At 37.5% G+C, this 13,583-nt stretch overlaps 1 protein-coding gene across 2 annotated transcripts in view; it reads right to left on the reverse strand.

Annotated features, from left to right (window-relative positions):
- The window catches only part of MYOM1 (myomesin 1), a 93,087-nt gene that overhangs the window by 63,205 nt on the left and 16,299 nt on the right, over window positions 1-13,583 (reverse strand). For both annotated transcript variants that reach the window (XM_067467460.1, XM_067467459.1), the window contains exons 4-7: window positions 12,496-12,618; window positions 7,681-7,894; window positions 5,667-5,824; window positions 215-307 (exon numbers count right to left, since the gene is read on the reverse strand). In XM_067467460.1, the coding sequence (XP_067323561.1) occupies window positions 215-307; window positions 5,667-5,824; window positions 7,681-7,894; window positions 12,496-12,618 (588 nt within the window). The remainder of the gene's footprint in view (window positions 1-214; window positions 308-5,666; window positions 5,825-7,680; window positions 7,895-12,495; window positions 12,619-13,583) is intronic.

A 13,583-nucleotide genomic window follows, 5' to 3' on the forward strand; every position in this document is an offset into this window, starting at 1 on the left:
GGTGTCTAGCGCCGTGTTGGATGGGTAACAGTAGGAGACTTCATATTATCCAACATTTTCATTTATCCGATGTTCTGCCAGCCTGTTTATGTCGGATAAGGGAGACTCTACTGTAATCAAATCCAGAAATATTAAACCACAAACATGGAGGGACAACTGTAATTCTAAATAATTAAGCATTCAACATTACTTAATCTAACTGCTATTCTCTTACTTGTTGATTTCCAAAGAGTGCATCCCATAGCGACCTTCTATTACATACTTTCCAGGATTAACATGGACATTGATGGGAACATTATTTTTGTACCTATGAAAGAAAATAAATGGATAAACATGAAGAAAAATGAATAGAGAAATTAATAAATCCCCATAACATTGAATTGCATTTTCGCAGTATCGGCCTTCAGCTGTTCAACAGAGAATGGAGAGTGAAATGATTAAGTCCCACCACCTGTTTCATGCCCTGAACAGCTGATTGGAAGTATTTAAAGCATTAAACTAGGAATACTCATCTAAATTAAAATTGGGAAAGGGGAGACTACATACATAGCAGTCATTAACTCATATAAAGAACAATTTAAAGATACACTCAAATCAATAAATGAAGCAATAGGTTCAATCCAAATTGAGCTGTACTTAGATGGGATTTAGGTTAGTCATGAAGAATCTAAAAAGGATTTTTTTAAAACTTCCATCAATGGAACTTGTGGGGAGATTATTCCATTTCTCACACTGGAGCCTATGCTCTCAAAATCTGCTTCAAAGATCTAGAGAAAACTGAAGAGCAGATTATACTCTTTAACACAATTTTTGTTCCAGGGTTATAAATGTCATTTTCTAATTGGTTCTATCATAAAAACATGGAAAGGTTTATTGCACATAGCTTTTCAATAAATATCTCATTGAGTCTCAACCAATTCAATATAGTTTGTGGCAGCCACAAAAACAAAATTTCTGGAGTATAATGACTACTTACAATGTAAGTATAGCACAATTAAACAGGAAATAATACTTTCAAACCAAGAACAGAATATTTTTAAAATTTTGTTACATAGTGTTATTGACTGGCATGGACAGTTTCAGAATGGGAAGCGGACGGCGAAAGAAAATCCTTTGTGCTAGCGCATGGAGGCTACTGAATGTTACATTTCAGCCATGAGTTCCATTTATTTTAATAGATCTGTCCAACCTAAGTCAAAATTGAAACCACTGAGTTTAATGAAACTTTAATTGCTGATACCTTTATTTCAGTTGTGGATGCATTTAATTTTGCATTTTCTACATTTTGCAAAATTCATCAAAGTGAGAATTAATCTAGACAGGTTGGAAGTGTTGGAGCCATCACCATTTGTGAATCCTTAGGTGGCTGCTGTGGTTACCCAGTGGCACCCTCTTCTGGTTCAGGAGAGTCTGGCCTTTGTCATTCATGTCTTGATAATGCCCAGAATGAACCTGTCTCTGCAACAGGCATGTAGCCAGGGGGAGGGCTCGGGGGGCTTCAGCCCCCCCCCCGAAATTCTCATGGTGGTTCGTGAAAAGGCCTTACTGGTGCATTATTTAAACTGTTATGTTTATTCATATCATGATCTGATCACCATACTCAATATATCCCATATGCATGGGGGTATTGGGGTAATGATACAAAAGGTTTGCTAGGCTAGACCCTCTTTCACTCAGACTCAGCCCCCCCCCGAAACTCAGCCCCCCCCAAAAAAACCCCTGAAAAATTTTTAGCCCCCCCCCCCGAAATGAAATCCTGGCTACGGGCCTGCTCTGCAATAAACTCTCTGGCCCCTTCTACACTGCCTTATAAAATCCAGATTATCTGCTCTGAACTGGATTATATGGAAGTGTAGACTCATACAATCCAGTTCAAAGCAGATAATCTGGATTATTTGATTTGATAATCCGGATTATATGAGAGTGTAGAAGGGGCCTCAGTGGGCCTTCCTTGGAAAACTGGAAAGGCAACCGGATCACCTAACATTGCAACAGTTTGTTTGCCTTCACATCCCATCCCTCACTCCCACATCAACAAACCCTGGAAAGACAACCAAAAAAATAGCCACAAATGAAGTGATGTGATGTCATTTCTGGTTGATTGGGAGCACACTGATGTAGTTTGCAAGAAGTGTTCTATGGAAAAATGTGCACTGCCCCCAACACATGACCCCCCCCCCCCACACACACACACACAGACACTAGACATGGGAATATGTTTGCACTAAATTAACAAAGGTGTAGTATTTTTAATGCAGGTTTGCCTACTGGAGGTAAGTTTACATCTCGGTGAAATCATAATGAAATTTCTGCCTGAAATAATCTATAAATAATTAAAATCTCCAAAACTGGAGGTCCTAACCATTGATCTCCCAAGTGTCTTCTGCTTTAGTCTCCTTCTGCTCAATATGTTATACTACACTAGATTTCACTGTTTAACAGCTGGTAAATTGGCTGGGATTTCTGGGAATTATAGGCGAAAACACCTGGAGATCCACAGGTTGAGAACCACTGGTTTAGTGCTTATTGGACCAGAACATTTACAGTTGTGCCTAGAATAAGGGATATTTTACATCACTGATTTATAAAGCAGAAATTCCAAGCTCATTTCTAAGCAGACAGAGAAAACACCTGCTTATGAGGCTCAATCCTGATACAATCAGCCCTCTATATTCATGGATCTAGAGCAGGGGTCCTCAAACGTTTTAAACCAGGGGCCAGTTCACTGTCCCTCAGACCGTTGGAGGGCCGGACTATAGTTTTTTTTAAAAAATCAATAAAAAAATTCCTATGCACATTGCACATATCTTATTTTGCTGTGTGGAAGGGCCCTTAAAGGGGGTTCTTTCTAGCCCTCTTTAGGCAGTAATTCCAGGAGCAGAGAATGGGAAATCTTCCTATTTCTAGTCTGAACAAAATCTGGCTACCAGTATTAAAAAAAAACTCTAAAATTTTAACTGTAAATAAAGAACAACACTCAAACACAGAGGAACTCCAGACAAGAAACAATCAGGGCCAGCTAATCGCCTCTCAACAAAGGATTCTCCCTAAAAATTGTCAGGCTATGAAATGGTAATCAAGGTGGCCAATTGAAACATTCATACCTACCTCCAACAGACAAGAGTTCTTTCTCCCACCCTGGATCTTCCACAATTATTCTAGTTAAAGGTTTTCCTCTGACATGAAGTCCAGTCGTCTCTGACTCTGGGGTGTGGTGCTCATCTGCATTACTAAGTCAAAGAGCCGGCGTTGTCAGTAGACACCTCCAAGGTCATGTGGCCGGCATGACTGCATGGAGTGCGGGGGCAGCCTCCCTTGGCTGGCTCACACTGCCCATGGGGCCTGACGGATAGCGTGAGCCTGCCAAGGGAGGAACAGCCCCGCGTCCTACTTGCGCGTAAAGACCACGCAGAACAGCCTCCCTTGGCTGGGTCACGCTGCCCATCGGGCCTGACGGATAGCATGAGCCTGCCAAGGGAGGAGCAGCCCCGCACGGCCTACTTGCGCGTAAAGCACCTCGCGAGATGCTTTATGCATGAGTAGACCATGTGGAGCAGCCTCCCTTGGCTGGCTCACACTGCCCGTCGAGCCTGACGGATAGCGTGAGCCTGCCAAGGGAGGAGCAGCCCTGCGCGGCCTACTCGCGCGTAAAGCACCTCGCGAGGTGCTTTACGCACGAGTAGTCCACGCGGAGCAGCTGCCCTTGGCTGGCTCACGCTGCCCATCAGGCTTGACGGATGGCATGAGCCAGCCAAGGGAGGGGCACTGTGTGTGGGGGGGGGGGTCGCTCCTCCTCCGCGGGCCGAATAAGTGCCCTTGGCGGGCCGGAAGTGGCCCACGGGCCGTAGTTTGTGGACCCCTGATCTAGAGATTCAACCGTCACTATTTGAAAATGTTTTTTTTTTAATTCCAAAAAGCAAAGCTTTATTTTGCCATGTTATAAAAGGAATACTATTTTACTAAGCTATTGTATATAATGGGACTTGAAATCCATGGGGGATCCTGAAACCAAATCTCTACCTAAGGGCTCATTGTACTTGTTTCCCATTGTTCTCACTTAACAAATCTATGTGTTAAACTAAACAGACAACTTTAACTACTGTAACTTTAATACTCTTTACTGTTTTTCCTCTTTGTATTTAGATTTTTAAAAGGGGGAGGATATTTGATCTAAATCTAAGTCATTGAATCAACAGGAACTTGCTAAATTAAAGCTAAATTGAATTCCATTGATTCAGTGGTCTATTCTAGGATTTGGAGCTTTGGATCCAAAAATAAAAAAAGTTGTATATTTAGGTTGGGCCATTTAATCAGATGTCCAGGATGGTCACGTCATTTGCTAATCTTGGACTGAAAGAATCCCATCATAATGATGTGCTAACATTTTATGCATATGCCCATAGTCTCAAGTAACCTGGGGCTTCCATGTCTTTTTTTCAGTGACATTAAGTGATGCTAATAAAACAATATAATTTGCTCATGAATTATTTTCCAAAAATAAGATTTTTCCAAAAGATTTTTCCAAAAAAGCCCACAAAAGCTTTTACATTCACATGGTTTCTCATTTATCCATGCTTATATAAATACTTCAAACATGTGAATGACATTTGCTTAACAAGTGATGAATGAAGGCTGTCAGATCAGGTCCATTGCATTTCATGTCCCAGAGCAAAACACCTGTTCAGAGCCCATCCCTCATTCTACCCAATAGTATCTAAGTGCAAGCAATGTATTTTTATAGACATTTAGTCAACAGTAAGGCTCATTGTGTGCAATGATCCCAAGTAAACATGCTTAGTTTAAATATCCAATAGAATCCCAAAGTTCAATTATATTGGATTCTATGCTGCATCTTTCCACATTTATGTAGCATTTATATTTATATTTATTTAATATATCATCACTTTTTGAGTTTGGGTTCATGTGGACCAGATCCTTGGAATAATGGAAATTATGAGTATAACATTTGCTTACTCTGCAAATGAATTGCCTAAAAGGAATAACATCAGGAAAAAGGGAAAGGTACACGACTTTCCCATATGTTTCCCATATGCGATGAGAGTATTGAGATGATATAATGTATATAAAAGGAATAACATCAGGAAAAAGGGAAAGGTACACGACTTTCCCATATGTTTCCCATATGCGATGAGAGTATTGAGATGATATAATGTATATATATTCCACCACTGAAATATAGCAGGAAGGCATTTTATATGTATGTGCAAAGGGATGGGAGATGACTGCATGTTCCCTGCAGGTCGAATACTTGGAACGTACTGAAAACATGGCCCAGTTATCCCTTGACCAGGAATCCAAAGGCCCTTCAAAGAAACTCATCATAACATCTCATACATGATATTCAAGCCCTTCACAATGTGGCAAGAATATAAACCAGCTACAAAATATCACATAAGTGATTGAGTTGAGTTCAAAATGAGAACTAAAACACAAAAATTTGCCAGTGTGGTAGGATTTATGTATGAACAAAACTCATAGAGTATTTCCTAAAGATAATGACTAATAGGCTGAAGAATTTCTCAGTACAACAATTTGTATATTTCTCACAATAACATATGTTCAATTCATTTCACTTTGATTGTACCTTTTTAAAAATGCACATATTGAACCAACAATTTAAAATGTTAAAAAAGAAGCAGACTTACCATGTAACACGAGGTTCTGGCCAGCCAGTCACGGTGCAGTGAAATTTTACATTTTGTTTTTCCCAAATAGTGTGTGAACGAGGCTTTATAATAAAATCGGGAGCATGTAGCAGACTGTCTTCATTCAATTTTCTGTGGAAATCCTCTGTTTCTCTTAACTGGAAGGCAAAGATTTCAATTGAAAATTTGTCATCTGGATTTCATAATAGAGAAGATGGGGTTTTTTTGTCTGGGGCAATATGCAAAGTATATTCGTCATGACACATATATTTGTGTCACTTTTTAAAGCTATACTTTTGAAACACAAATCTGCATTTCCCCCCAAAGAAAATCAGAAAATTTTGAATATTATATGCATACAAACAAACAAATGAAAGTCGACTTTTCATCTGCATACATATATATATATATATATATATATATATATATATATATATACACACATACATACACAAACAAACATATATACATACAGATGTCTAAGCAGAAGGAATAGTATTTCAGATCCAATTTCTTTATTATATAGGGGCCAGGGTGGTGCAACAGGTTAAACTGTTGAACTGATGCATCTGCTAACCTAAAGGTTGGCGGTTCGCAGGTCAGGGTGAGCTTCCACTGTTAGCCCTAGCTCCTGCCAACCTAGCAGTTCGAAAACATTCAGTTATGAGTAGATCAATAGGTACCACTTTGGAGCGATGGTAATAAAGACACCCATGCAGCCATGCTGGCAACACGACCAGGAAGTGTCAATGGACAACGAGCACCTTGGCTTGGAAATGGTACAAGAGCACCTCCCCATGGCCAGAATTAATCACAGCCTCTATAAAGCCAGAGATGAAATGGGAAGCCTTTACCTTTGTTCTGTGTATTTCTATGTCATTGTTATTCCACTGTATTAAAAGGCATTGAATGTTGGCCTATCTGTGTATGTTGTAATCTGCTCTGAGTCCCCTCGGGGAGATGGAGTAGAATATAAATAACATGTTATTATATACGTAACATACTCATTTAAAAATTGGAACATCAATGTCCCAAGAAGGAATGTGTGGTTATTGCTTTCTAACTCATTGAAATGCATGATAAAGACTAAAGATTATTTTTAAAGAAGTCAAGAAGCACTCCTAAGTGCCAACATTGCAGAGACTGCTGTTCATCACATAGTTACATCCCACAAAGTTAATATGGAAAGTAATTTTGCAATCTGGGTGATCCTCACGTTTACCAACCCTACACATTACCATGACAATATGGGCACATGACCACATGGAAGCAAAAGTTTGGGTAGGCAGTGACATCACAATGGAGATACATCAATTTAGCCTCAACCAAAAGGGCGCATCAGAATGTCTGGGCTCATTTCATGTCATATATAAAAAAAGCAGTATTTAAAATAGGGTAGAGGAGAATTCTATCCTGCACATCTTCAGATTATACAAAACTACCCTACTGAAAAAGCCTTAATTTGAAACTAAACTATACAATATTCTTCTCCCACTTCAGCCCCTGGAAAAATATTAAATTAGCCTTGAGATTGGACATAATTATGACAAAGAATGACAGTGATGTAGCCATTCATCTGATGAAATCTGTTCTAGTGCACAGAAAGTGTTACTTCACAACAATGTGTTATTTTTTTAAATGTCACAGGACTTTTATGACTACAAATATAGTCAGTGTTTACAAAATGACAGATGGTAAAGAGGAGAACAGTATTTACAATCAGTTTTAATATGAATGCTTGTATGACAAATGGTAAGACATTAATTTTCCTTGGAGACCCATAAAACTATTTTGTTATGTATTTAACAAACTTTGGGCTTTATCCAGCCAAACATGAGCATTTTTATGTGCCAGTGATCTCAATAAGCAAGAGAAGAAAAATTTTGCTGCCACTAAAATCACAAAAGCATTCTTAAATAGGGAAAAGCCATTTCCTACTACTGGCATTTTGGTTTTACCCTTCTCCTTCCAAAACAGAGGCATCATAATCACATAGATGAATGCAACTTAATACCGTTTTCTTTAGAGACATTCGCTCAGCTGTCTCTCGGATTGCTACTTTTCTTGACTTCTTCTCATATGTTTCTTCTTCTAAAGAAGATGACTTTTCCTTGTGGATTGAAGTGATTCCTTCTCCAGTTGCCAAAAGGTTCCTTCTAGCCACATATGCAGCACTTTCCTTAATCCTTTCTTCTTCAGTGTCTGTGATCCCACTAATATAGGTTTGTCTGCAATCATAAGAAATTTTTAAATTGATCACACATTAGACAATTTTTTTCTAACAATTTTGTAATAATTTCTGAATGTGAGGTTTAGATTTATTTTTTCAACTTGAAAGTGACAACTAAATAATAATAATAATAATAATAACAACAACAACAACAACAACTGTATTTGTATACCACCCTAACTCCTCGAAGGGACTCAGGGCAGTTTCCAACAAATAAGGCAAAACATTCAATTGCCAAGAAGAAAATCATACAAACAGATTAAAATAAAAGCATCATAAAACACAAAAATAATACTAGAACACAACTGGAATTGGTTTATATAAAAATAAAACCAATGGCTAGGACTACAAAATGGGCATGGTCAACTAAAAAGGGCTGGGCAAGGGATAGTGCAAAGAGTGTATCATAGGGCTGGGGAAGTGCAGAAAGTGCAGAACAGAGTACTAACTGATAACCTAGGGATCGGGCCTGGGGGACTAATCGTACTCGAAAGCCTACTGGAACATCCAGGTTTTCAGGTCCCTATGGAAGGAAGACAGGGTGGGGGTTTGCCAAAAATCCTTGGGAAGGGTGTTCCAAAGACGGGGGCCACCATAAAGAAGACCCTCTCTCTCATCCCCACCAACCCTGCTTGTGACGGTGGTGGGAGTGAAAGCAGGGCTTCCCCAGCAGATCTTAGATGGAGATGCAATTATGAAGATAGGCAGGACCCGAACCATTTAGGGCTTTGACGGTCTTAACCTGCACCTTGAATTGGTCCCAGAAACTTATCAACAGCCAACTGGATTTGAAGAAAACAATCACTGATAGAAAAATTCACATGCACAGGTTTGGATTTAAAATTCACATATTACTGGCTTGAGTAGAGTCTTGGGTTTCAAGTCAAAGGAAGAATGTCTTTCAACAAATTAAAAAACAGTGAGAATACCATTACTGATCTAGATACTTCTAATAATAAAAAGACATTTCACTTCATTTATGGGAATTTGAGACTAGTACGGCCCAGCCTCCATTCTAAAATGCCATGCATTTTGACAAATGGAACAGTAAATCATATTTTAGGTGTGAACAACATAGCTTCTGTTTCTCTAATGACCTGGGCTTACATTACAAAAGTGATAACAAGCTCAAACTAGTGGAGACATTTTGGGTTAGTAGGTCTGCTGGTTATTTCAGAATATAGGGTTTGTCACATACTCTGCTTTGATACCTATGTATTAGATCACCTTTCTGACTTTTTAATTTAAATCAAGTTGATTAATCTATTGGACCATTACTCCCAATGTAATCCAAATGTAATATATTAGTTGGACATTTATCTCAATTTAACTAAAACTCTCTACTCACTATGAAAAAGATGTGATTTCTATTCATTCCACATCCAATTCTGTATCTCATATAGATTCAGAAATCATACCTATAAAAATTTATTTAGCATTTGCATAATGCACAATATTTATAATCATTATCTCTTTAATATTTTGCTCATGTTACTGTTTTATTGTAGAAAACATAACTTTAACACTACAATGCTTAATTCCATTGGGGCTTACTCCCAAGCAAAGATATAGTTCGGACTGAAACATAAAACAAGGTGATTTAGCTGAGAGAATCCCATCAGATCACTCCTAATTTTGATTTTAACTCCTATCATACAGATTACAACTCCACTCTGTCTGATGACTTGGAGACAAAACAGCGAGCAGGAAATATTTCAGCCCTCTTGGTAGTCTTTTGATTTTTTACAATACCGTACATTGCCTTTCTTTAGCAACTCAGAAAGATGAAAGCCAATTAATTGTGTGGAAATAATTTAGAGATGACTTATAAGTTGCACATTGGATGTATGTCTGGACTATTATTTTTCAGGGAATAGCTATTCTGACAGAAAGGATAGGTGTTTTGACAACATGCTTGCAGAAACATATGACAATGGATCAAATCTACTTGTCATCTCTCTAAGAAATACTGACAGAGAATATTAATTACTGCAGAGTCTTCTCAAAGAATGAAGAGGACTTGTTTTTGCCCCTTCAACCAACCATCAACTCACTGGTGCCAAAAATACAAGAGCACTGGAGTTTAAAGAACATTCACATTCATATTTAACAGTGTGTGCATCAGTTGTTTCAACACTGTATTTGCCCAACCAAAAGAATATCAACGTTTTATATCATTCCTCATTGCATGCTGAGTATCCCTTATTTGGACAAGAACTTTTGTTGTACCATGGGTGGTTGTGTGCTGTATGAGTATGTGTTAAATGTATTTGTCAAGTGTTCTGATACAACCAATGGGCTAATCAATAAAACATAAAATTTAACAAAATCAGCATGAATTGATTCTCAGAATATTCTCAATTAATATCCCTCGGGTATATTTTTGGAAGCAAAACAAAATGTTTAAAATATTTCAAGGGAACTATTTGTACACTGACCTTCCCTGAAGTTTTAGCTACTAGTCCCAGTGGAAATATCTCTTTCCAAGCAACGTCATTGCTGTTCAGGTATCATATTAACTCAAGCTTCATTGTGACTTTAGAATATAGGCAAACCAATAGATGGATTCTACCAGATCACAAGACTATTTACAATTTCAGATATACAAGTCCCAGCTTTCTAGCATTCCAACAGATGTTCCTGAAGATTTTTGTAATAACTTAACTTGAGTAAGCAGTTATCTGTTGTCAAAAAAGACAAAATAAGTAATATTATGTGTATAAAATTACCCATGTTTAAATATATAGAAAAAAATGGATAATATGCATTTGACCATGGTATATCCTGGTACTAACTGCAGATGGATAACATCAAAGCTCATACTCATTCATGTTATGCTTCTTCATATTTAAAATAGTTTATTTGAAAAGGCTTTGACATTCTTTCAGACAGAATACTATCCTGAGACACACCGTAATAGCTAGTATATAATACGCTAACTACCTTCCATCCCAGAGCAAACCTCCAGAGTACATAGAATCATAGGAATTGGAAGAAACCACTTGGGCCATCAAGTCCAACTTCTTGTCATGCAGGAAAAGCACAATCAAAGTACCCCTTTTGTGGAGTGCTTAATCCATCAAAAGAAACAATGTATAGATAATTGGATATCCTTGTAAACATCTAAAGAGCAATATCATCTACACATCATTTAATATAAAACCCTTATCTTTCAATTGTTTTTCTGCTAGTCACATGTTTTGTGTGGGAGAAGCATCTATATATATAATATAAACTGTTTCTGGCAGGAAGGGGAAGTTCTTTCTTTTATATTTTATTTTATTTTGAATATGCCACCTTCTGCCGCCAATAAAATTATATATGTGTGTGTGTATGTAGGCACCAAGCAATGGTGCTGATAAAGGGGAGAAAGAAGAATAAATCTCACAGAAACTTAGCAGCTTGGGGTTCACACCATGAAATACACTATCTTTGTCTCTGTGTCACCTTTCTTATATTTGTTTGTTGCAGGGTTCAATTATAAATGTCTGTATATGTCTATTTGTTGTATAATGCAATACTGTAGTCAGTATGTAGCTTCAAAATAATCTCCAGCCCACTTTCAGGAATGTAAATTCAGTCCTGTAACTTGACATGAGACTTCAATATATTAGTTGAAACAAAAATGTTTATTTATTAATTCTTTGCACATAAAGCATATTTGTTACACAGTACTTTACTTCAGTTCCACTTGGATATTGTTACATCAGTCTTTTACTCTTGTGAATACATCAAACTGATACTATATAACTTTCAGAACAGTTTAACTTATGTCATCCTGGTTAGGTAACTTCCTTCTCTCTCAAAGGTAATTCCTTCTCAGCCTTCTGACTGGATAACTTATATCGTATAGTCACTTCTTTCCATTAATAGTCTGACTGTAAACTTATTCTCAGAGAATTCTCTCTCTCCCAGTTCCACCTGACTGAGAACTTAGACTCAAATTAGTCTCTTATTACTTCAGTATCACAACTGAAGGCATAATCCTATACAAGGATCTTCTTCCCTCTAGCTCACAGACCAGAGATTAATTCAAAATGGTCCCTTTATTTAATATCATGGTTGAAGACTCAAACTTAAACGAGGAACCTCTTCACTCTAGCTCCCCTGGCTAGAGACTGATTCAGTTTTAAAATGTTCCCTCTTTTCTTTTTAGTTAGCTCCACCCCTTTTGCCTGCTAGCCATTCTAAAATGGATACATTTCTACTGCAGAGGCTTCGCAACCATGGTGACGAATCGACCAATCATATGCATCCACTTCTGCCTGCCCTTGTCATAATATCAACATTAGTAAACATAGAAAAAAACTTCCATTATAATTAGTTATTCCGTTACACCATCCTATACAGATTTACTGAAAAGTTAAATTTACTTGGATAGTTATATTTATTTCTGAATATGCACACACAAGACCATATTGCTGGCAGTGTACACATACTTCCTCTGTTTCCATGCAATAGAAAGACTGATATAAATTTGTAAATTGTTGTAAATTTGACCAATAAAGCCATTGTAAGTTGTAGAGACACACTGTCATCTTTTTTTATCTCCTCCCAGTCTTCTCGGAAGAACACAACATTGGAAAAAAATAAACATACCTTCCTGAGAAGATAGGTACTATATAGTCCACGGCTGTGTTTTCTTTGTCCTCGGACAGCAGACTTTGCTTAGCCCTCTTTGCTTTCGGACTCAGCTTTAATGAATGCCCTTCTATCATTTTTCTGGAAGAGAGAAAGGCCATATCAGCAGACACACCATAAATTATTAATTTATTAATAATAAATTAATAAAATTATAAATTATTATAAATTATTAATTTATATCCTGCATCTTTTTCAGTATACTGGCATTTAAGCTTGCTTACAGAATATCAAAAAAGCACAGAACAAAAATATATAAAAAATATAAGCTATACACTTAAAACTTTACAGTACGTTTATAGTAAGGTCCTTAAATTCCATTGCTTCTCTACCCATACATTGTAACCATCCTCACAAATGATGAACTCATTGCATTTGTATTCTTCATGAGTGGATCCACAAAGCTAGTCAAGGAATACTCTAAGCAAAATGTACAAACCAGAATTCTAATCTACCTATTTCTTTTCCAGTTAAGTAGCAAATCTAAGAGCGTACATTGCTGCAGAGTGAGCAAACTGCTCAGGTGGCAAAGGAAGACCAGAGATTGTTTCCTTTGAATCATGTGGCCTTTCCTCATTTGCAACATAATGTGCCCTAAGATGTGGTAGAGAACCCTATTCTATTAACAGTTTGGATCTGGGAGTTTGAGAGCATAGAACTGAAGAGCACATCCCATTTGTTTTATTTTCTCCCAAGCAGCGAAATGTCTTTGGCTCACTCACCCTGCACAATAAACACGGGGTCCCATATTCACCATCTGGGATCCAGAGTTTGCCTTTGCATTCAGGGCTATTGGCTATGTCCCAGGCTGAGTGCCCCTCATTTGGAAATCCAAAAGTTGAAACTGTCCAGATGGGTGGCTGAGAAAGCGACACCTTTGCTTTCTGATAGTTCAATGTATACAATATTTGTTTCATGCATAAAATTACTTAAAATACTGTGTATAAAATTATCTCCAGGCTATGCCTACAAGGTGTATTTGAAATATAAGTGAATGTTATGTTTAGACTTAGTTCGCATCTCCAAGATATTTCATAATGTATGTT

Source organism: Anolis sagrei, chromosome 4 (assembly GCF_037176765.1).
Source record: "Anolis sagrei isolate rAnoSag1 chromosome 4, rAnoSag1.mat, whole genome shotgun sequence".
Lineage (NCBI taxonomy): Eukaryota > Metazoa > Chordata > Lepidosauria > Squamata > Dactyloidae > Anolis > Anolis sagrei.